The sequence below is a fragment of the Kryptolebias marmoratus genome, linkage group LG9 (genome assembly GCF_001649575.2).
Source record: "Kryptolebias marmoratus isolate JLee-2015 linkage group LG9, ASM164957v2, whole genome shotgun sequence".
NCBI classification, from domain to species: domain Eukaryota; kingdom Metazoa; phylum Chordata; class Actinopteri; order Cyprinodontiformes; family Rivulidae; genus Kryptolebias; species Kryptolebias marmoratus.
The window spans coordinates 17,075,439-17,099,522 of NC_051438.1; the positions used below are offsets into that span (position 1 = coordinate 17,075,439).

Genomic DNA, 24,084 nt, shown 5'->3' on the forward strand with positions numbered 1-24,084 from the left:
TCACCATCAAACTGTCCACAGTGGAGACTGCTGTCAAGGCCTACTCGGACATGACTGAGATGTCTCTGGAATATGACATCTTTTCAGACATCAACCTGTATTTGGTCATCGGTCTGGGCTCAGTTTCGTTTCTCCTGCTCATCACCATCCTGGTCACCATCGTGCTCAAGTGTCAGAACACCAAGCCCAGCAAATCAGCTCCTCCCAGCAGGAACAGTGTGATCAGTGAGAGGAACTCCACCATCGCAGACTCCACTCTGGTGTCCAACGATGCCTACTGGTACAGTCTGTTTCTAGCAGAGACCAGGAAAGGAAAGCTGGTGGTCAGACAGCCTGTGCCAAAGGGCTCCAGGTACATCGTGTCCAGTATCCCGAGAGGGACAGGACAGTCAGAGACCAGCGGCTCAGCAGCTTCCACTCTGCAGGTAGGAAAATAATAGTAAAACAGTGCGACTGCTTGCACTTTTTAGCTCGGTTAATTTGTGAAATATTTTAAGTGTGTATGAGTTTACCAGTTTTCTGAATTTTTTTTGTAATTTAAAAAATGACCCTCAAACCACAAGCTCATATCAGCAACAGTAAATACAACTGTGATACCTGTGACAAAATGTAGACCATATTTACAGACTTTCATGGTTTTTGTACCTGCCTTATTGTTTAAACAATTTCATGAAATCAGAAATAAAAACAGTTATTTTTTGATTTGATCCATGAGTAACTTTAATCTCTTTTTGTGTATTTAAACTTAATATTTATTTGATTACCAAAGGCACAAACAATTTTTCATTGTGTTTTTTAAATTTCAAAGACCAGGTTATAAGGCAAGTTTGATAAAGCTGTTCTTTCTTTGGGATGTTAGAGTCAACAAAACCTAAAAGTTATAGACTATAATTACAATTGCAGTTTTTTATTATTATTTTTTAGCTGGAGTTTTTATACATGCTCTATCCACATTTATTGACATTTGTCTGCCATTTTATGCTTCTTCCTTTAACCACACAGTAATTGCTTCAATACTTTAATAAAAATATTTGCTAATTGTATTGTGAGCAGCATAGTAATCATTATGAAAGGGAACATTCTTGATCAAATTAGAAAGGAAGACACATTAGATTATATTAGGAAATTTATAGTTGTGCATATCTTTTTGAACTGTTAATGTTGTGACAGCTCCACAGAGAGTTGTTACACTTTTAATTCTGCACTGAGAATTTTTTAGTTCTGATATTGTATTATATGTTCTTCCCAATCTCATTATGATTCAATTTCATAAATATATATATTCATTTTTTTTTACATATAGACTTAAATTGATATTCTAATCTCTGTTCAGTGTAATATCAAGAGTTTAACAGACCTCTCATCAGATCTGGATTAAATATAAAAACATTTACACCCTGTTCACTTCATCAGCTGAGTTTTTGGTTGCCATGATTTCTGCATAGCTCATGATGTTTTCCTTACTTTAATTGCTAAGCTTGTTGGCTTGCAGAAATAACTGGACAGATCCACATGTGCATTTAAAATGTTCTTTCTTTTGAGCATCCGATGAGGATTTATTAAGTTTTGGTCAAAAAACAAAACTTTTAGTTTTCTTTGAAATCTTTTTAACAACCAGTGGTTTTGAGTCAAGATGAATGAATCAGTTAAATTCTGAAAAGTTGTCACTGAATAAACCCCATATTGTGTTTATTTTTGTTGAATAAAATAGCAATTGTGCACTGATACATTTGATTAATGTATCAATCCAGCAAAATGTTTAATATAAGATACTAGTTACACTTTAGATGACTTATTCTGTCAGCTGCATTGCAGTCTCATGTTTGTTTAACATCTATTAAGTGTTTTTAAATTGGTTTTGGTGTCAGCATTCAGTCCTTTTGCCTAAACATGTGCAAATTTTGTCTTAGTCTGATTTTTATTTGACATGAATATCAGCAGGAATGTGTGTGTGTGCATGGTTGAACATCTCTGGGTTGATCCTGTGATGGACTGGTGACTGGTGTTCCCCCTCTCACTTGTTCACTGCTGGGTTAGGCAGCAGCCCCTCATAGCCACGAACGGGACTGAGTTAGAACAGAAATAAGTGAGTGAATAAGTGAGTGAGTGGTGTCAACAAGAAAAAAAAAGTAATTGGGTGGCACTGTTTACAGTTAGATTATTCTGAAATGTTTCACATTTGGAGCAGGTTCACCATGGTGATTTAGTCAGTTTTAAATAGAATAACATTTGTGGCAAACTCTAATTTTAACATAGTTAAAATTGATTATGCATTGTGGTAAACCTCACGTACACTAATTGGAAACTTCAGCACTGAAGCACAGATTGACAAGGGCACAAATGGGGCTCACAGGAATTTTTTGTTTGTTTGTTTTTGTACAGCTTAAAATAGCGTAAAGAACAACTTATAGCATCAATTCCTGCTAACAACACCCTAAAACAGATGAACAAACTACTAAAGTAAAAAAAGAAACAAAGTCTGAAATTTGTCTGTCAGTATAAAACTGCAAATTTAAACTTTATCAAAGAGCATGAGAATGGTCTGCATTTAGATTGGGTGCCATTATTTAGTCAGATTAGACAGTTTTTGTTTTCAGCTAAAATGGAGTTCATTATGCTTGTTGTGAAACTTTGTAGTTTGTCCACATTCAAAACTTTTAATGCACAACTCTGACTCTGAAGTAAGTACACAAGTAACTGAGTGATGACTTGTGCCTTAAAAAGTGCAAGATGTGTAAAGGAAGATGTTTTTTCCAAATACTACATTATTAATATGCCAAAATACTTGCTAAAAAAGCCTCTTCATCAGTTGACAGATAAACAATATCTTCTTGTGGCAGTGATTGAAATGACAGAAACAACATTTCACAGGAGATTATAAAGCTTTGAAATATATAGGATTTAGTTTGTGACAAAAACAAAAAAGTGGAGATACAACATACAAAAAAAAGTAATTAAAAGTTTGTTTACTTTTGTTGCAAATTCATTAAGTAGTTGTGCTTTTATCTTTAGTATAATACAGTTGTTTTTGTTTTTGCTTTACATTGCAATGAATGCTGTTCAGTTTAAATTAGAAGATGCAGGACCACTCCATAAGGGTGTGAAGTGCATAACTTTGAATGTTGTTGCCCACGCTCATGTTGTACTTCATCTATTTAGCATTTACAATCCACAACTTTATTATGAACTCACTCTTAGAAAAAGAAGTTTGTACTGCAACTTTCGGTGACTGACAGTTTGTAGCTTACTTTCTCCTCCAAGATACTGTTACTGATATTAAACGCCTAAAGTAAACAAAACTTTGCAAGTGAACATACATTCAACACTTGCACCAAAACTACAGTATGTATTAAGTAAGTATTTTTGAATAAACTGACAGCTATTGCTGATCAACATTTATAAGATTTATCAGTACACCTTAAGTTGCAATTTATAGTATTTGCTTTTTTGAAATATTTTATTTATTGTACTTTAGCATTGATTTAATTAGGTTTTTTAAGCAAGCTATTTAAGCAAGACTTGTACAGGGAGTACTTTTCAGGTCACTTTTAACACAGTGTAGTGATACATATAAATTCATCTCTTTCTCACCTGCACACAAAACACAAATACTTGCCATGCATTCATGTTTAACAGTGCTTTTACTCACAGATCACTGTGCGCAAATGTCTCAAAGTTGTAGAGAAAGCGCAGAAGGTGGTAAGAAAGTAAAACAGCAACAAGAAAAACGCATTACATTACAATAAATATGTTTGCCACCATGGATGAAATACCAGGAAAACGTAAGAATTGGCGCATTTAATTGTAAACTAGTTTTCGTTATTTACAGCATCCAACTCCCCAAAGTGATCCCGACTTTTATTTCCACCATATTGAGCAGTTATTGAAATCAAATGTTTTCTACTTCATTTTAAAATAACGTGCAACTTTCTTTTAAAACATTGTACAGGCTACAGGCTCTTTTTTATTTGTTTTTTATTCTTTATTTTTTCATTGTTGTTCTGCAGAAAAACACGTTCTCGGAGAATGAGGTCATCGTTATCGCGATAGTTTACTTGACGAGGAAATGACGGTGGTGATGTTTTTTTTTTATATTCACCTCATTCCAGGGGGAAGTCGTAGCGATCTGTGGTCAGCGTGCCGTTTTCGCTTTCAGTAAAAACACGGTTTATCCACATTCTTTTGGTATTTCAAATCGCTCCACGTTGAATCTCCACGATGACGCGACGCGTCAGAGAGTTTTGCAAGACGGGGTACGTGTTCCTGTTTCTGTGTTTTTTTGCCACGATGAACCCGGTTTCTCCAGTCACTCATTATTCGGTACCTGAAGAAATGGAGGAGGGCTCCGTCGTTGCGAATTTGGCAGCTGATTTGGGATTAGAAGTGAAGTCTCTGAAAACAAGGAAGATGCGCGTCGATGTTGTGGCCAATAAAAAATACCTTGACATCAACAAAGAAACCGGAGAGCTTTTTATATCTGAAAGGATTGACAGAGAGTTCTTGTGCCCGTCGAAGATAAGCTGCTTTCTTAAATTAGAGTCTTCAATTGAAAACCCGGTCCGAATGTTTAACATAGAGGTGGAAATAACGGATATAAACGACAATGCTCCTCATTTTAGAAGAGGAACGATGCATTTGGACATCTCGGAGTCAACCTCCGTTGGAGAGAGATTTTCCCTGAATAATGCTGCAGACCCAGATGTCGGAACTAATTCCGTGAAAGATTACCACTTGAGTGCGAGTGATCAGTTTTCTATTGATATTCAAACCGGAAGAGATGGGACAAAGTTTGCAGACTTGGTTTTGAAAAAAGCCCTGGACAGAGAGCAGCAGGCTGTTCATAACCTGATCCTCACTGCTGTGGACGGTGGAGTGCCCACGCGCACAGGTACAGCCAGCATAATTGTGCGCGTGCTCGACGTTAATGACAACGCCCCTTCGTTTGACAAAGACAAGTACGTTGTAGATGTGATGGAGAACTCTCCCATAGGCAGTTTAGTGATCAAACTGAATGCTACTGATTTAGATGAAGGATCTAATTCTGATGTTGTTTACTCATACAGTTTGTACACATCAGAGAGAACCCAACAGATCTTTAACTTGAATCCAGAAAATGGTGAAATCAGAGTGAAAGAGATGATAAATTATGAAGATTTTAAACTGTATGAGATGGAGATTATAGCCAGTGACAAGGGGCCAAACTCCTTATCTGGACAGTGCAAAGTAACAATACAGGTTACTGACATGAATGATAATCATCCTGAAATTTCTATCAAATCATTTCAGAGTCCAGTGAAAGAAAATGTGGCCACAGACACAGTGATAGCTGTAGTTAGTGTGAGTGATAAAGACTCAGGTGACAATGGAGTGGTTGATCTTCATATTCCAGACAACATGCCTTTTAAACTTAGAGAGTCCTCTGATAATTATTATGAATTAGTGGTATCAGAGCCATTAGACCGAGAGAAAGTCCCAGAATATGACATCACTTTTACTGTGACAGACAGAGGTTCTCCTCCTTTATCTGACAATGAAACTATGACTTTAGAGCTGCTGGATGTTAATGATAATGTCCCACAGTTTTCCCAGTCTTTTTATATTATACGTGTGATGGAGAATAATGCCCCTGGAGCCCTGCTGAGCTCACTCACTGCGTTTGACCCTGACCTCCATGAAAACCAGTATCTAGTTTATTTCATCCTGGAGAAGGAGATCGCCAACACTTCCATGTCCATGCTGTTCTCCATCAATCCAGAAAATGGGAATCTTTATGCACTGAAAACATTTGACTATGAGATTGAGAAAGAGTTTCTGTTCCACATCGAGGCCAGAGACTCTGGTTCTCCTCCTCTCAGCAGTAATGTGACTGTCCACATAATTATTGTGGACCAAAATGACAATGCTCCCGTTATAGTGTCTCCGTGGCGCCCGCAGGGCTCGTTAGTGGAAGAAAAGATCCCCAGATCCACTGATAAAGGCTCCCTTGTTGCCAAGGTGATCGCTTTGGACACGGACTCTGTGCACAACTCTCGGATCACCTATCAGTTCCTCCAGGTGACTGATGCCTCCTTGTTCAGTCTGGATCAGTACAACGGAGAGATCCGGACCATGAGGATGTTCAGTTACAAAGACCCGCGCCACCACAGACTGATTGTTGTTGCCAAGGACAACGGGGAGCCTGCTCTGTCTGCTACAGTCACCATCAAGCTGTCCACAGTGGAGACTGCTGTCAAAGCTTACTCTGACATGACTGAGATGTCTCTGGAATATGACATTTTTTCAGACATCAATCTGTATTTGGTCATCGGTCTGGGCTCAGTTTCGTTTCTCCTGCTCATCACCATCCTGGTCACCATCGTGCTCAAGTGTCAGAACACCAAGCCCAGCAAATCAGCTCCTCCCAGCAGGAACAGTGTGATCAGTGAGAGGAACTCCACCATCGCAGACTCCACTCTGGTGTCCAACGATGCCTACTGGTATAGTCTGTTTCTAGCAGAGACCAGGAAAGGAAAGCTGGTGGTCAGACAGCCTGTGCCAAAGGGCTCCAGGTACATCGTGTCTAGTATCCCAAGAGGGACAGGACGGTCAGAGACCAGCGGTTCCGCAGCTTCCACACTGCAGGTACAAATGATCACCAACTTGTTTTTTTTTTTTGTCATTGTTTTGCTTGCAATATATTTGCAACCTACCAATAGAATTAAAAAAGTTTAAAATGTATATTTTTTACAATTCACAACTTTAACTTTTAGAAAAATCATACTATCTTTTACTTGCAACACATTCATTTTTTGTGTGTCTATGTGGGTGGTTTCCTTTTAACATATACAGTTTTTTTTCACTTCAGTGCTCCTTTTTATACATTTTAAAGGTTTCCTGCTTTTGCACAGCATTTTAAATAAATAGGTCAATAATAGTTTGTTATTGCTGATTTTGTTGTCATGCTGAGGTAGTAATCAGTCATTTCAAGTAGGTTTTTGCCTGCTTTTTGTCTGAGCAAATAAACATTTAAAACAAAGTATGTTTGGGTTTGATGGCCAGGATTTCAGGTATCAGACTTTAAGTGCCATCGTAACACTAACTAACTAACTAACTAACCAACTAACCAACTAACTTTTTTTTTTACGTTGTTCACAAAACAGACAAGTAGTTTACTTTTGGAGCCTGTAAGTATGTATTCTGTATTTTAACTTCAGGTATGTTTTTCTGTTTATTGATGCATTTTTTTTTATTCAAACATTAATATACTTTGCTGATGTATTTAGTTTTAATTTGACCGTAATTTATAACTTTTGGATAGTAAAATAATTATAACATTCTCAATCAATGGTGTGTTGTGCTGTTATAAACTGATGCAACACCAAATTGTTGGGCATACATAATGTACGTGCATTTCTAACTCAGGATTTGTGTCGCAAGTTTTTCAGCTTTGCAAACCTTATTTTTTTCCTAGGTTAATTTTATTCTTTATATGAGGCTGAAATCAGTGTATGCGTGTTTGTTTTAATGTCTTGGTAAGTATGCTATTGAGTACATAAACAGTTTAACTGCTAGATATGTGTTTGATGTAATTCTCAGTTTCATTCAACCATGGTAAAAAAAACACCAGTATTTGTTTTTGATATATAATTTTTTGTGTTATTTTAAATGTAACATTTTAGTCATGCATTTTTAAGAATCAAACCTGTGGTGAAAGGATGGGTGTAAACCAAACTATTGTTGTAATAACAAATAACTGACCATTGAATTGTTTGTTTTTTCTTTTCTCCCCACTCTTAAGTACCCTAAATGAGGAAAGTCCACTCAGCAGCTGGAGGTATGCAGAGTCTGTGCCCTGGATAACCATTTAAGATTTGTGTTTGAGACCTTTATTTTTTAACTGCTTCTTGTTTCCCCTAACTGAATGCTTTTTTTTTTCTTTACTGTTCTTATAGAATTGTATTCTTCCTATTAGTTTCCTTCATTAGGATTACTGTTTTGTCCCGGTCATTCTTCTTGTAGAAGGATGTCCTCTCACCTGACATCACACAGTTTGCCAGGTTCTCTCTTAGCTCTTCAGCTTCTTAGACATACAGCTCTGAGCTTCACTGACACTTTGTGGATAATTGAGCAAACATAGCGATTCACATTAAGTGGTATGAATTTAAAATAATGGAAATAATTACATTTAATAACATTTTATTTAGGGCTGCTTGTGTTATTTATACAATGATATGAAATTATTTTACTACGGATTGGTTCTACATGGCTATTTTGAATTGAATTGGCTCAAAATGGTTTCACTATTTTAGGAATTTCTTTCAATGATTTACTTGTACAACCCCATTTTTGACAAAGCTGGGACATTTTGGGCAATGTAACCAAAGCAGAATGCAATGATATACAGATTTCATAAACTCATATTTTATTCACAGTGGAATATATTAAACATCAAATGTTTAATCTAAGAAATTGTACAGTTTTAGGGGAAAAAGTAACAAGATAAATTTATATTTGATGTCAGCAACACATCTAAAAAATGAAACAAAACAAAAAAAGGAAAATAGAAAAACTGGGACAGGGTGATGATAACCGCTCTTTTAACAACAGTCTGTAAACGTCTGGGAACTGAGCAGACCAGTTGCTAAAGTTTTAGGAGGGGGATATTGTCCCATTCTTGTCTGATGTAGGGTTTTAGCTGTTTAACCTTCCTGGGTCTTTGGCAGATTTTTTGTTTCATGATGTTTGAAAATAATTTTTTCCAGTTCAGCACCCAGACTCTTCTACCACGAAGCCATGTTGTTGTAATGGATGCAGAATGGAGGTTAGCTTTGTCTTGCTGAAATATACTAGGCCTTCCCTGAAAAAGCTGTTGTATGAATGAGAGATGTGTTGTTCTAAAATCTGTATATACTTTTGTGCATTGATGCTGCCTTTCCAGCTGTGTAAGCTGCGCATGCCATAGGCACTAATGCACCTCCATAATGTTAGAAAAGGAGGCTTTTGAACGGTTTTCTGATAACAAGCATGATGGTTCCTCTCTTCTTAAGTACAGAAGACATGGCATTCAGTTTCATCTCACCACTGAACAGTTTTATACTTTGCATCAGTGCATTTTAACTAAGTTTTGAGAAGACAGAGAAGTATGAGAAGACAGCATAATTTCTCAAATGTATTCTTCTTTTTTGCGTGGATGGCACGGTGAATTGTGTTCACAGACAGTTATTTGTGGGGGTGTTCTTGAGCCCATGCAGTGACGTCCATAACAGAATATAGCTTGTTGTTAATGCCATGTTTAGAAACCCGAAAATCACAGGCCTCTTATATTGACTTTCGACCTTGTAATTTACACACAGAGATTTCTCCAGACTTTTAAACTTTTTTGAGGACATTATGAACTGCAGATGATTGGTTATTTGAAGGCCTCCCAACTTTCCTTTGAGGAACATTATGCTGAATTTGTTCCTCTATTTTTAGACACAGTTTTTCACAGACTGGTGAACTTCTGCCCACCCTCTTAGAGATTCAGCCTCTCTGAAATGCTATTTCTATTCCCAGGCCACCTACTGACCTGTTGCTAATTAACCTGAGTAGTTCCAAAATGCTCCTCGAACTGTTTATTTTTTGTACCACTTTCTTTTACAGCTTTTTATTGACCCTATCTTAGCTTTTTTGAGATGTTACTGGCATCGAATTTAAAATTACCTTATTTCTTCCTAAAAAAATTATTTTTTATTTTCAACATTTAATATGTTTACCATAATCCATCAAAAGTAAAGTATGTTTATGAAATTTGCAAATCATTGCATTCTGATTTTTTTTTACATTTTACACCACATATAAATGTTTTTGGAAGTGGGGTTGTGTTGTGTATAAAATCTATCTCTGTCAAAACTTGTACTTGGGGCTCAGACAAAAAAACATCTTTATTTAATAGTGCTTTTATTTTCTGGCTTTGCTTTTAATGTATGGGATTTAAAAGATTCAGCATGGCAATATTTGCCTCTTTAAGTGAATCACTTTGTCCTCAAATGGAAGTGCATGCAAATATTAATCTGAGTTCATTCCCCTTACTGACCCATCACTATGATGTTAGGAGTGGGACCTGTTTTAAATGTTTGTAAGACAAATTGTGTTGTCTCTGTCCTTTTCACAGAACTGCATTCTGAACATGAATGGCACTTTCTCCAGTAGTCGGAACTGTGACCCATTTTTTTTGTGCAGGAGAGGCGCATAAAGAAACCAGCATAGCAACCAATCTACTTCTCATGATTTTAGAGCATGATATCCATTAAAAGATCTGCCACCTTCCTGATACATGTTCAAGGATTCACTCAGACAGTCCCCCACCCCTCTCTGCCTGAAACCCCTGTTTGAGAGACAGACATCAGCTGCATGAGATATCTCAGTTTGGCCAGTTGCTAGCCTCTCAGTGCATTGGATCCTTTTCATATTTGTTTTTTTTCTCCTGTCTCATTGGCAGGCATCCACGACAAGCAGCAGCAGCTCCAAATAAGACCGCCCCTCCAGCTGTGGACAGTAATAAGGCTAACAAGTAAACCTTCATGGAAAAAAGTGGGACTCTTCGTCAATCAAACACATCTGTCCTTCTCAGCCGGGCTTGTTCCTCACTCTACGTAGATATCATGGTATAGCAATTATGAACTATGGTGTCAAATCTGAAAACCGTACATCCCTGTTCTTTGAGCACATGAAAAGCAGATGTCAACAATGTCCTGATGTTCATTCATTATGCATGATGAGACTGCATGGCTCCAGGTATACTTCAAGATTATAATTTTAAAGAAAACTGAACAGAAGTAATTTTTACAAATGAGTGAACTGTAAAAAATATGCATCTCTCAAGATTCAAAGAAACCAGAAGAAGGATTCCATATTCAGATGTGGAAAGTTGAGAGACATTTGTGAGACCTTTTGTGAGACCGTTCACTATCTTGCAAAAGGAGCATTTGTTGAAAACTGCATTTCAATTTCCTGTGTATTGTCTTGCTCCAAAGCAGCATTGATGTTTAATATAAGCAACATTAAAAGTGAAACAACTCTGAAAACTGTGTCAGAAAAGCACAAACCTAAAAATTAAAAATAATAATGACAGAGTCAGAATTTTATAAATGTGTTAGCTTCTAGTAGCTTTATGTTTTGAACTTGACTTTGTGCTTTTTAAGTGAGCTAGGCCTAAACACATGAAAAAGAGTGCTGAGTACATCATACGCACAATGGATATCAGTGAGGCCTTTAGCCATCATGCCTTTTATGTTGTTTCTGCATGGAATAACCAAACTACTTCCATAGATTTTATTTTATTCTACTGAACATACTGTATTAACTTTCTTTTAACACAATACTGAAAATTGTAGCTTAATGGAACCAGAGTTGTTATTCAAATGTTTCTTTTGTTCTTTGTCATTTCACACAAGAGCAACGGGATGAGAGTTTTTTAGTTCCACAAAGTTTCATTTATTGACAGCTTAAAATTACAGTACTTGGAGAGTTTGTCTATTTGAAAACTACTGAAGAAAGAGTATTATTTGATTAAACTAAATGAACTACAGTAAGTATTGTCCCTGTTTAAATCAAATTGAAATAAACTGAACTGAACCAAGAGTGTGTTCCTATGGCAACTGTTTATACAGTTCATTAGAAATGCTAATATGCATATAAACGTGTTTGAGTTTTGATGCAAAGTCTGGGTTTTTGATATTTTGTATAACTTCGGTGTAACATTTTGAAAACTCAGAAATTAATACTTACTTTAAAAGATGAAACGTCATACTCTAAACTCTATATATTGATTTTATCCAATTCAATCTCTTCTTGTATATTACTGACAAATGTATATGTCTTCATAGCCAGGACAAACACAAATACAACTGAATTATGTATTTATCATTTGCCTGTCTATAAATATGCTTTTTCTTTATACTGTTTGTGCTTTTGCACCTCTTCAATGTGAACAGAATTATGTGCCATGAGATCCATGAGTCAACCTTTGTATGAAAGAACAACATTCAGATGTCATGTAATCAAACTCTTTATAAAAGCAGCTCTCATTGTATTTCTTGTGAGAAGTTGTAACATATTTTAGCCAAACATATACAGTAAGTGCTTTTGTACAGTGGTACTTTCATAGTGTAGTCTGTTGTGTAATGTGAGCTAACTGTATGCTATGGTCTGGTCTGTATGAGTTAATAAAAACAAACCAACAATAAACTTCTTAATCTTTTGCATTTTACAACATAGTGTATAACTTTTGAACAGCTGCACATTTTTTAAGGGGGTTTAATTTTTCTGTTTGCTAAAAAATGTGTTGGCTCATTTGAGCAGTGAAAGGATCCTGATTTTCAGGCAAAACAATTTGTTCTGACAGTGGTGGCATATCAAAGCTGAAGACCTAACTGAATGATCATTTCTGTCAATTCACATCTTCCTGTTTTTTAAAGATTAGCAAATTAAAGTAATCAGTGCAATACAGATGATGGACAAGCAATGTTGGAGATGTTTTGTTAAAATGCATTCAGTTAACAAGTAGATCTTAGAAGAAAAAAAAAATTTGTTGATAATATGCTGATATATTAAGTCGATTTGGGGTAATTTGCAGCATATTACATGTTATTCAAGCTTCCATCACATATTTATTAAAATAGTGATTTGCTACATACAAAAGAAAAAAAAAAGAAAACCCTTTTTAAAATCAACAAATGTAATTTTAACCAGGGTGTTTCACTAAACAAGTTTCACTTTAAAGGATTAAGCAAGTAAGTAGACCAGGGGTTATATATTCTCTTAAAATTTTCTTTTTTTATGAAATGCACAGAGAAGATACAAAGTTGAGTCTGTCAGCTAAGGTAATGTTACATGTATTTGTCATATAAATCTGCTTGAAATTTGCAAACAGCATAAGGGACAAAACCTCTGTTTCAAAGACAAAACTTTTAGTCAAGCTGCTTTGATACGATTTCTTTAGTTAATTCAAACTTACTCTTGATGAGGGGACATGATGAGAATGACAGAAACACAGAATTAAGCTTAAAAAAATATAATGATCATGTTTGTTTTCACAATGATGTTTCATCTGCAGCTTCACTACTTCAAGGTTTCAAGCTGGCATTTAAGTATTGCTTAAAATGAAAATTACTGTTAAATTGAATTTATGTGATACATTCAAATTGTATCTGTCACAAGATAACATTTTGTATATTACACTGTATTTGCTGGTCATGTGGTATGGGATGTAAAATGTACAGCTGCATCATATTCACAGTACAACATGATCATGACAACATCTTCAATAAAGCTCATAACAAATTTGGTTGTTAATAAATAGTTGTGAGATGAATCAGCAGTGACACATCCACTTGCAAAATTTTAAAGATGTCCAATCCCCCCCTCATGTGAGATGGAAGTTCAAACTGGCTCTAGGTAAGTGTTTCATCTGTGATGTCTTCACTAATCACACACAAACTGTCAGATTTACCCCAACAAAGAATGTTGAAGGTTTCATGGACTGGGAAAAGAACCACCATGGTAAGTCTCAACTGATTCTCAAATTATAGTGTTTTAAAACAGAATTTAAAAACAATTATTATGATCATTATTAATAATAATAATATTAATATATTTTGTGTATTTAATTGCTTTACCTTTATGTTTTTTTCCTATCTGCTTAAAAAATGTGTCTGTACCCTTTTGTATTTATGTGCAATTGCATGATCACATCTCTCAGGGGAGATGAGGTCATGGGAGTGAACACCAGACACAACATTGAACAAAAGAAAGCTGGCCTTCAGGCCAAAATGAATAGGCAGCATTTTTTTTAAAGTAATAATAATTGTTTTAGTTTCCTTTTCATGCCTTATGACGTTTCAGTGACTGCTGACCTATAGAGGTGATTTTCACTGTGCTTGCTGCTTTGCTTCACATGAGCACCCAGACGCATGACACAGCAATGCACCAATGTGTAACAAAGCACTGGAACGGCCACCAGCTGGCACTAGTAGGCCAACACATGCCCACCACACATCTGTGTAATATATCACTATCAAAGCATCCGCTTTGTTACAGCGAACAACAAAATAATAAATAAATAAAGGTACCAAAAAGATATTGAAAAAATTACAGTTTGTTTAATTTTTTATGTTTGCTACTCCATATGTTTCACAGTACATTTATTATAAATTCTTACATATAAAACAATATTACATTTTTATATTTGTCATGCATATTTTTCAGAGAATATATATTTTCAGGGATAATTGTTTGTAGAATTGATCAGCTCCACCATCCCTCCCCCCTCTGCTTCCTCTCTCTGCGCCAGCCTGTCTTCAGAACCACGGACAGCAACCTGCAGAGAGGAGCTCCGTTTCCATGGCGACGTGTCCTCTGTTCACTGGAGCTCTGCATCCGCCTGTAATTTAATATTCCAACAGTCCCTCCCCCTCCCTTCTTTTCTCGCAGTGCAGCATTCACATTTTGTAGACATCAAAGGAGAAAGAACAACTAAATGTTGCTGCCATCTTTGTGTTGCTTAAGTTAATAAAAAAACAGAAACTGGGTGCTTTGAGACGGAATCAGTGCTGCTGCATGATTGAATATAAATGGAGGCAGATATGGGAGGAGGTGCGGCAGAATGCTGCAGTGCTTGTGCACGCGCACGTACACGCTTGGCCTACATTCTGAGCCAATACGTAGCAGAAGCAGGTGGGAGGGGTGGGTGCGAAGACATGAGGATTAATATAGGTCACCTTGTTTCTATATTCACGAGTGGATCAAATTCATAGATTGTTTTTTTCTTACATTGCATCGTGAAATATAGCAGCGTTATTTCAAAGAAAGGGGCAACATTATAAATTAACGTGGTTTACAATGTATACCGGTGCTCATCATCACTGCACAGGCATATTTAATCCATATGATGTCGCTGCTCACTTCTACAAATGGATGAATACTGTGGGAGTGTGCTGATGAGAGCACAGACCTTACACAAAGACTGCAAAGGCAAAAGATTCGAGCAATGTCACAGTAAAAGTAGCTAAATATTTAAGAATAATAATCATTTTTAATCAAAATTTTTAGAGAACATGATGATATTTGAGCAACTTATTCATGATAGACTAACCAACTAAAAAAATCGAAATCAAACGTGTCAGTATAATTATTATACTTTTTAGTGTAACCTAATGTTTTCTCAGGCAAACACGTTGTCAAACATTGTCGGCCAACTCAAGATCTACCCGCAGTGACTGTTTCGCCCAACAGAAAAGTACAACACAAATAAAAACAAACAAACATAGCTCTTAACTCTTCAAATATTCGCAATAAATGTATTCTTCAATTTTTAATTTGTTTATTTTAATAAAATTACTATTTAAAACAGTGGCAGCCTTTGTAACACTTAATAGTTTTTATTTTTTTTAAACACGAGACACGTTGAAATTAAGCACCCTTCAGCTCAATGCTAAAGTGTGTTTCAAACACAACCACCCAGAAAACATCGTGTTTTCTGCAGACTCTTAGGAGTGACAGTAAGTGGTGCTAGTGCACTATTTTTGGAAGCAATGATGTGCGTGAGGGGGCACCTTATTTTCTGCATGTGTATTCACTGACAGCCATAGAGTCGGCTTGGATGAACGGACTAAACGGCCTTCCTTCTTCCGCTAGAAGACTGGTTCAAGCCGACCTTTTTTATTTATTTTATTTTATTTATTACAGGGGAACGCAGAAAATCCGGCAACAGTTTTGTTGAATGATTTAAGGATACCTATCGAGAGCCTTTTTTGTTACTAAACAATGAAAGTGACGGACGTCAAAAGACAATGGAGAGATGTGCTGGGCTCTTTTTGTTTGGCGCTGCTGATTGTAACAAAATTTGGAGGAATTTCCGCTCAAATTCGATATTCTATCCAGGAGGAGTCAAAATCAGGAGCTACAATTGGCAATGTAGCCAAGGACCTCGGGCTGGATGTCGGAAGGTTGGCGGATAGGAATCTGCGTGTGGTATCTGGAACAAAGCAGGATTTATTTAAGGTAAATTCGAGAGACGGATTTTTAATAGTGAAGCAGAGAGTTGACAGAGAGGAGCTGTGCGTAAAAACTGTGCCATGCGTCATAAATCTGAAAGCCGTTGTCGAAAATCCTCTAGAAATGCATCAAGTAATAATTGAGATAATCGATGTAAATGACAATTCGCCGAGATTCCCTGAAGAGAATCACACAATGGAGGTGCTGGAGTCCGCCGTCGTCGGTTCACGTTTTCAGATTGAAGGAGCCCACGACTTGGATGTTGGTTTGAATTCCATTCATTCATATAAACTGAACCACAACCAATATTTTCGACTGGAAACCGAAGATTTTGGAGATGAAGGTAAAGTTCCGTTTCTGGTACTGCAAAGACCTTTGGACAGAGAAGAAACCTCTCAGCACTGGCTTTTATTAACAGCTACAGATGGAGGGAAACCTTCAAAATCAGGTGCAATAAATATCACAGTTATTGTATCTGATATAAATGATAACTCCCCAGTGTGTGATAAACAAAAATATGCCATAACAATAAAAGAGAACGCTCCTGTTGGGACATTTCTGTTGACAGTAAACGCATCTGACCCGGATGAAGGGGTAAACGGTGAAATTGAATATTCTTTAAGGAGTAAAAATCGAGGCTTCTCATCTGAGCCTTTTCACTTGGATAGCAGAACTGGGAAACTAACAGTGAAAGCATCCCTGGATTATGAGGAAAAGAACGCCTATGAGATTAAAGTACTGGCTGCAGACAAAGGTTCAGTGCCTCTCTCCACACAGTGCAATATGATGGTGAGAGTAGAAGATGTGAATGATAACCAACCTGAAATAGACATCACGTCCTTTTCAAGTCGGATTCCAGAAGATGCGCCACCTGGAACCGTGGTGGCGCTGATGGGCGTGACGGATCTTGACTCTGGTGTGAACGGACAGGTGGTCTGCAACGTGCTGGGGGATTTACCTTTTGACTTAAAGCCATCACCGGACGGACAGTCATATTCTTTGGTTACTAAAGACTACTTAGATAAGGAAATGAAACCTGTATATATAATTGAAATATTGGCAAAAGATTTAGGTAGTCCTGTTCTATCATCTACGAGGGTGATTCAGGTAGAAGTGCTTGATGTAAACGATAATAGCCCTTTATTCACTGAAAGTCCATACATTTTCTATGTATATGAAAATAATAAAGCAGGAATGTCAATATTTTCAGTGAGCGCAACTGATGCAGATGGAGGCGAAAATGCAGCAGTCTCATACTCGCTTGGCCGTAAAAATCCAAACCCCTTCATAACTTCCTTTTTAACAATAAATGAAGCTAACGGCACTATTTCAGCGCTGAAAAGCTTCGACTTTGAAACTCTGAAAACATTCCAGTTTCAAGTTGTAGCCACAGATTCTGGAGCTCCGTCACTGAGCAGCAACGTGACAGTGAACGTGTTCATTCTGGATCAGAACGACAACCCTCCAGTCATCCTGTATCCAGTCAGCTCGAACGGTTCTGCTGAAGGTGTGGAGGAGATTCCCCGCAACGTCAACGCAGGACACTTGGTGACTAAAATCAGAGCTTATGACGCTGATATAGGATATAATGGCTGGCTGCTGTTCTCACTGCAGGAAGTTACTGACCACAGTCTCTTTGGTTTGGACCGCTACACAGGACAGATCAGAACACTGCGCTCATTCACAGAGACAGACGAGGCTGAGCATAAACTGCTCATACTGGTCAAAGACAATGGCAACGTTTCCCTCTCAGCAACAGCTACTGTAATTGTCAAACTGGTGGAGCCCAAGGAGGCTTTTGCAGCTTCAGATGTTAAAAGTGCAGTGAAAGATGATGAAGAGAACAACGTGACTTTTTACCTCATCATCACTTTGGGCTCAGTTTCAGTTCTGTTTCTCATCAGCATCATCGTGCTGATTGCAATGCAGTGCTCCAAATCCACAGACTATACTTCTAAATATCTGCAAGAGCCTAATTATGATGGGACACTGTGTCACAGCATCCAGTACAGATCTGGAGACAAACGGTACATGCTAGTTGGACCCAGGATGAGTATAGGATCTACTATCGTACCTGGAAGTCATGCAAACACGCTAGTGCTGCCTGACAGGAGGAAAACATCTGAAGAGGTAAGAGTCTTTCTTCTTCTAATAAGGCTTTTGTTACAGTGACTGACACAGTGACGCTGTCTATGGTTCTGAAATTCACTTTTATTTGTTTGATTGCATATTTCTTTTTTACTGTGCAAATAATATAATATTGTCCTTTGTACGGTTTATTTATTAACACTTTAATTAAGGTAATAATAATATTTCCAGTTTTACGAGGAGTCAGTATTCTATTTATGCCCAATAATACACTTGATTTTATTGTGGTTTCATTTGATGCTTTTTTAAAAGTGCAGAGATGCAGATCTGCACTCTGCCCCCTCATGTTAAATACATGTACATTACTTAGAAAACCTGGGGTTTGGATGAAAATCATATTTTGATAAAACCAAAATGTTTGTCCATAAAATAAATCACTTAGCAGATGTTTTATGTTTCATCGGGATAAGCAAAGCTTTAAAAAGCAAAGTATTACATTTAAAAACTATTGAAATGTAATGAAATACAGGTCACTTAATGCTTGGACTTATATACATTAAAATATTTAGATTACTCGTTATTTTTTGCAAAAACTGTGGCCACTGAACCACTCGTTATAATTACCTAAAATTTGTGGCTTTCAGAGAAACGTATCCAGCATGTAGCTGACTACTTGAGCAGGTCAAGTTTATTTTCCACGTAGACACTTTTAGGATCAGGGTAAATACAATAAGTAAAAACTTCAGCTTTCATTTTGTATTGCGCCGTCGATTCCACTTGGTGTCAGTGTGACACACTGAATGATTTCGTTCCTTATTTTTCCGCAGGCCCTGCCTTTTTTGTGTTAGTGTAGGTCGTGTACTGATGGGATACATATCGCAGGTTTTTATTTCAAATAAGATAATAAGCGGGTAGTTTGTACGCATAAAAGTTCCTCCGTATGAGAATTGCCATAAAGTATTTACTATGCTGGCTTCATGCGCAGTTGGATGTTAGCTTTTTTTTTTCAAAAAGCATCGGATATTTGTTTTGCAATGGAAGAACGGAAACAAAGGCGCAGACAGAGCTTCTGGTGGATCTCCGGACTGTTGTTGCTGTGTTTTGTAGATCGGATTTTTGCTCAGCTAAAATACTCTGTTCCTGAGCACGTCCAGGTTGGATCCCCTGTCGGAAATGTTGCCAAGGATTTGGGGCTCGACATCGGCTCTTTACCAAGCAGACGATTTCGCATTGTTTCGGGCCCAAATCATGCTCTGTTTGCTTTAAATCAGAACAATGGAGTGATGTCTGTTGCGCAAAATGCTGACCGCGAGGTGCTCTGTGACGGCACAAAGGTTTGTTTGATAAGCCTTAAAATTGTTGTTGAAAATCCTCTGGAAATACATTATATCGTTGTGGAAATCACCGACATTAACGACCATTCACCGACATTTCCAGAAAGCGAGCAGCGTCTGGAAATAGCAGAAAACACCCCTCCGGGTACTCGATTCCAGATTCATGCAGCTAGAGATCCTGATGTTGGCACACAGTCAGTTCGGTTTTATAAGTTAAATCAAAATAATTATTTTGATACTGAAATCAGAGAAAGTGAAGAAGACAAAATACCATTTTTAGTGTTAAAAAAGCCTTTGGATAGGGAGCTGAAAGCAGAACATAATTTAGTTTTAACGGCTTTAGATGGGGGGACTCCCTCTAAATGGGGAACCCTTAATTTGACTATCACTGTTTTAGATGCAAATGATAATCGACCTGTATTCAGCAAGGATGTATATACTGTGTCATTAAATGAAAACGCGACAATAGGAACTCTTGTGATCAAATTAAATGCGACAGATTTAGATGATGGCCCAAATGGGGAAATTGAATATGCTTTTGGAAAAACGCAAAAGAAAAATGTACATGACATATTTGAGTTAAACAGCATCACTGGTGAAATTCGAGTCATAGGGAAAGTGGACTATGAGGAGACAGAGCTTTACAGACTAGATTTGCAGGCTTCAGATAATGGCCAGCCACCCTGGACAGCCGAAAGTAGAGTTGTGATTAAAATAAAAGACGTGAATGATAATGAACCAGACATTGAGATAACATCCCTGTCCAACCAGATACCAGAGGATTCAAAGCCTGGTACTGTTATCTCACTTATTAGTGTCACAGACAAAGATTCAGGTCTCAATGGGAAGGTTATTTGTAAAATTTCACAACCTGTTCCGTTTGATTTGACACCATCTATTGAGGAAAACATGTTCTCTCTGGTCACAAAGGGGCGTTTAGATCGAGAAACTGTGTCCCAGTATGATATTACCATAACTGCTACTGACTGTGGGGAACCTCAGCTTTATAAAGTTAAAACATTACACATTCAGGTGTCAGATGTAAATGACAACATACCAGTTTTCAGTCAGAATCCAGTAGAACTTTACTTGGTAGAAAACAACTCTGCAGGTGCAGCAATATTTTCCATAACTGCTACTGATGAGGATCTGAATGAAAATGCAGCCATATCTTATCACATTGCAAAAGCTGACGGTGTTAAGGGTGAGATGGCGTCATACCTTAACATAAACTCAGAAAATGGACTGATAACTGCGCTGAAAAGTTTCGACTTTGAAAACCTGAAAACCTTCCAGTTCCATGTTGTAGCCACAGATTCTGGAGCTCCGTCACTGAGCAGCAACGTGACAGTGAACGTGTTCATTCTGGATCAGAACGACAACGCTCCAGTCATCCTGTATCCAGTCAGCTCGAACGGTTCTGCTGAAGGTGTGGAGGAGATTCCCCGCAACGTCAACGCAGGACACTTGGTGACTAAAGTCAGAGCCTATGACGCTGATATAGGATATAATGGCTGGCTGCTGTTCTCACTGCAGGAAGTTACTGACCACAGTCTTTTTGGTTTGGACCGCTACACAGGACAGATCAGAACACTGCGCTCATTCACAGAGACAGACGAGGCTGAGCATAAACTGCTCATACTGGTCAAAGACAATGGCAACGTTTCCCTCTCAGCAACAGCTACTGTAATTGTCNAAACTGGTGGAGCCCAAAGAGGCTTTTGCAGCTTCAGATGTTAAAAGTGCATCAAAAGATGATGAGGAGAATAATGTGACGTTTTACCTCATCATCACTTTGGGCTCAGTTTCAGTTCTGTTCCTCATCAGCATCATTGTGCTGATTGCAATGCAGTGCTCCAAAACCACAGACTATACTTCTAAATATCTGCAAGAGGCTAATTATGATGGGACACTGTGTCACAGCATCCAGTACAGATCTGGAGACAAACGGTACATGTTAGTTGGCCCCAGGATGAGTATAGGATCTACTATCGTACCTGGAAGTCATGCAAACACGCTGGTGCTGCCTGACAGGAGGAAAACATCTGAAGAGGTAAGAAGTGGCTCCTTCTTTCATTAGAAAATTTGGGTTGCAAAGAGTTGTTGGTTTAATACCATTTAATGCCATTCATCCTCTTCAGTGTCTTTTTGTATTTGTTTAAATTTTAAAGAGAATTGAGACTTTTAACATCACATCATATGTTTAAATGTCTACACAATTTTAGGAGCATGTTGCAAATCACAGGTAGTTTAAGTTCTTCAAATCAATCAATCCTTTACAGTCACATACTTTTTGTAGTATATATTTTTAAAGAAAGTTTGATTTTTATATTTGAAAACTGTAAAGCTATTTTTGGCATTGAAATGATCATGATTGTTTGAGTTGTGGAAATTTTCAGATGGGGTAATGTTATTTTTTTTTTATTCTGACATGTCCATTTTAAATACTTACTTCTTTGAAGGTCTAAATCACTGCTAATTTTTTTTGGATCTGCTTGTTTTTTAACATCTTTTGCTTTTCACGGTGTTGATGCTTAAAGGAAACTTGAGTCTTACATTTTACAGGTTCCTATTTTTTACTTTCATAAATATCATAAACTCAAATTAACACGTTTGTTTGATTGATATAGCCATTTAAACTGCATCTACTCTGATGTTTCTTATTCAAGTTACACCTTTGAAAATGAAGGAGGTAATATTGTTTCATTGTGACAAGTGACAATATAACCTGTAACTGAAATAATGTAGATGTTCGGTGTCACTTTAAAATCATTTTAAAGTCTGTCTTTTTTATTGAACATAAATACACGAAAATTATCTTAAATAAAAGAAACAAATGATGAAATAATGATGAAAATAAATATACATATTTTCAGTCCACAAGGTGTCAGTGTCATATGGGGTAAATTTTAGTGTAATGGTGCTGGCTCTGCCCATTGCAAACAGCTTATCTTTAGTCCGACAGAGTCAAGACGGAGCATTCGGATACCAGTCACTTAAAAAAAATCCATGGATGTGAAAAACACGGGATCTAATTCATACGGGATATTCTACCATTTAGGCAACGCATTTCCGTGTTATGACCTGTGAACGGATATCAATTTCTATATTTAACTAAACCGAGACAATGGAAGCAGGAGGACAAAGCCGAGGAATACGGTCTTGGTGCGTCGCTTTCAGTTTTTCTGTGATGCTCAGCTGCGTGGAGCCGACATCAGCTCAGATTAAATATTCAATTCCAGAGGAAGTGAAAGTGGGATCTCTTGTTGGAAATATCGCCAAAGATCTTGGACTGGAAATCAGTTCCCTCGCGGAAAGGCGGTTTCGTATTGTTTCTGGAGCGGATGATGTTCAATTTAAAGTAAATCCTAACAATGGCGTCTTGTTTGTGCAGGAAACAATAGACAGAGAGAAAATATGTGAAAGCGTTTCTTCTTGTTTGATTAACCTTAAATTAGTAGCCGAAAATCCCATGGAAATACATTATGTTGGAGTGGAAATTATTGACGTAAATGATAATTCACCCAGCTTTCAGGAGGTGGAAAAATTTTTAGAGATATCTGAGTCCACTCCTCCAGGGAAGCGTTTCCAGCTGCCTACTGCGCGCGATCCTGATGTCACTGTGAATACGGTGCGTGTTTATAAATTAAATCATAATGAACATTTCAGTTTACAAATTCGAGAAAGAGGAGAAGACAAAATACCTTTCTTAGTTTTGCAAAAATCTTTGGACCGAGAAAAAAATAACGAACACAGATTGATTCTGACAGCTTTAGACAGTGGAAATCCTCAGAGATCAGGAACTCTGAATGTTACAGTAACAGTTTTGGATTCAAATGATAATCATCCCATGTTCAGTCAAGAAGTGTATTCAGTAACAGTTCCTGAAAATGTCAATGCTGATACCAGTGTAATCACGGTCAATGCAACTGATAAAGATGAAGGTGTAAATGGAGAAATTGAATATTTTTTTGGTGATGAACTTGACCCCCAAATTTATGACATGTTTAGCTTAGATAAAGCCAGTGGTGAAATCAGAGTTAAAGGAGTAATTGATTTTGAAGAAGCTGATGTATTTAAATTAGATGTTCACGCAACTGATAAAGGACACCCTCCGATGAGCAGTGACTGCAGGGTGATAATTAAGGTGCTGGATGATAACGACAACAAGCCAGAAATAGAAGTGACGTCTCTCTCTAAACTGGTTTCAGAAGACTCCAAACCCGGGACTGTGGTTTCTTTAATCAGTATCACAGACCGGGACTCAAGTCTGAACGGTAAAGTGATCTGTAGTTTGTCGGATAATGTTCCATTTGATTTAAAACCATCATTTCAGGATAACATGTACTCTTTAGTTTTAAAACAACATTTGGACCGAGAGTCGATGTCTCATTATGACGTCACAATAACAGCTACAGACTGTGGTCAGCCTCCTCTGTCCACGTTCAGAACTCTGAGTGTTGATGTTACAGACGTCAATGATAATGCTCCTGAATTTTTACGTAATCCAATAGAACTTTATCTGACAGAAAATAACGTTCCTGGGAACCCAATTTATTCTGTTTCTGCTTCGGATAAAGACCTTGGTGAAAATGCGGCTATAGGTTATTACTTAGTCAGAGAGGAGAGCAGCCGTATGAAAACTGTT

At 37.4% G+C, this 24,084-nt stretch overlaps 4 protein-coding genes across 7 annotated transcripts in view; all 4 read left to right on the forward strand.

The window, feature by feature from the left end:
• The window catches only part of LOC108242360 (protocadherin alpha-C2-like), a 34,731-nt gene extending 22,502 nt beyond the window's left edge, over positions 1 to 12,229 (forward strand). For 2 of the 3 annotated variants that reach the window (XM_037977237.1, XM_037977236.1), the window contains exons 2-3: positions 7,778 to 7,813; positions 10,460 to 12,229. In XM_037977237.1, coding sequence (XP_037833165.1) covers positions 7,778 to 7,789 — 12 coding nt within the window. In that variant the 3' untranslated portion in view covers positions 7,790 to 7,813; positions 10,460 to 12,229. Of the gene's footprint in view, positions 1,208 to 7,777; positions 7,814 to 10,459 lie in introns of those variants that run through there. The other variant, XM_017427149.3, reaches the window with a different exon arrangement.
• On the forward strand, positions 1,356 to 12,229 carry LOC108242386 (protocadherin alpha-C2-like). 2 transcript variants are annotated; one of them, XM_017427175.3, is made up of 3 exons: positions 1,358 to 6,621; positions 7,778 to 7,813; positions 10,460 to 12,229. In XM_017427175.3, the coding sequence occupies exons 1-2, from the start codon at positions 4,219 to 4,221 to the stop codon at positions 7,787 to 7,789; spliced, it is 2,415 nt and encodes an 804-aa protein (XP_017282664.1). In that variant the 5' UTR covers positions 1,358 to 4,218; the 3' UTR covers positions 7,790 to 7,813; positions 10,460 to 12,229. The 2 variants fall into 2 exon arrangements, with proteins under 2 accessions (XP_037833163.1, XP_017282664.1); XM_037977235.1 differs by lacking the exon at positions 7,778 to 7,813 and having other exon boundaries at positions 1,356 to 6,621.
• A 3,386-nt stretch (positions 12,230 to 15,615) lies between these two features.
• LOC108242356 (protocadherin alpha-8-like) lies at positions 15,616 to 18,186 on the forward strand. The gene has a single exon (XM_017427146.1). The coding sequence runs from the start codon at positions 15,784 to 15,786 to the stop codon at positions 18,184 to 18,186; it is 2,403 nt and encodes an 800-aa protein (XP_017282635.1). The 5' UTR covers positions 15,616 to 15,783.
• A 4,207-nt stretch (positions 18,187 to 22,393) lies between these two features.
• The window catches only part of LOC119617378 (protocadherin alpha-7-like), a 6,224-nt gene continuing 4,533 nt past the window's right edge, over positions 22,394 to 24,084 (forward strand). Inside the window, exon 1 of the mRNA XM_037977555.1 lies at positions 22,394 to 24,081. Within this exon, the coding sequence (XP_037833483.1) occupies positions 22,564 to 24,081 (1,518 nt within the window). The 5' untranslated portion in view covers positions 22,394 to 22,563. The remainder of the gene's footprint in view (positions 24,082 to 24,084) is intronic.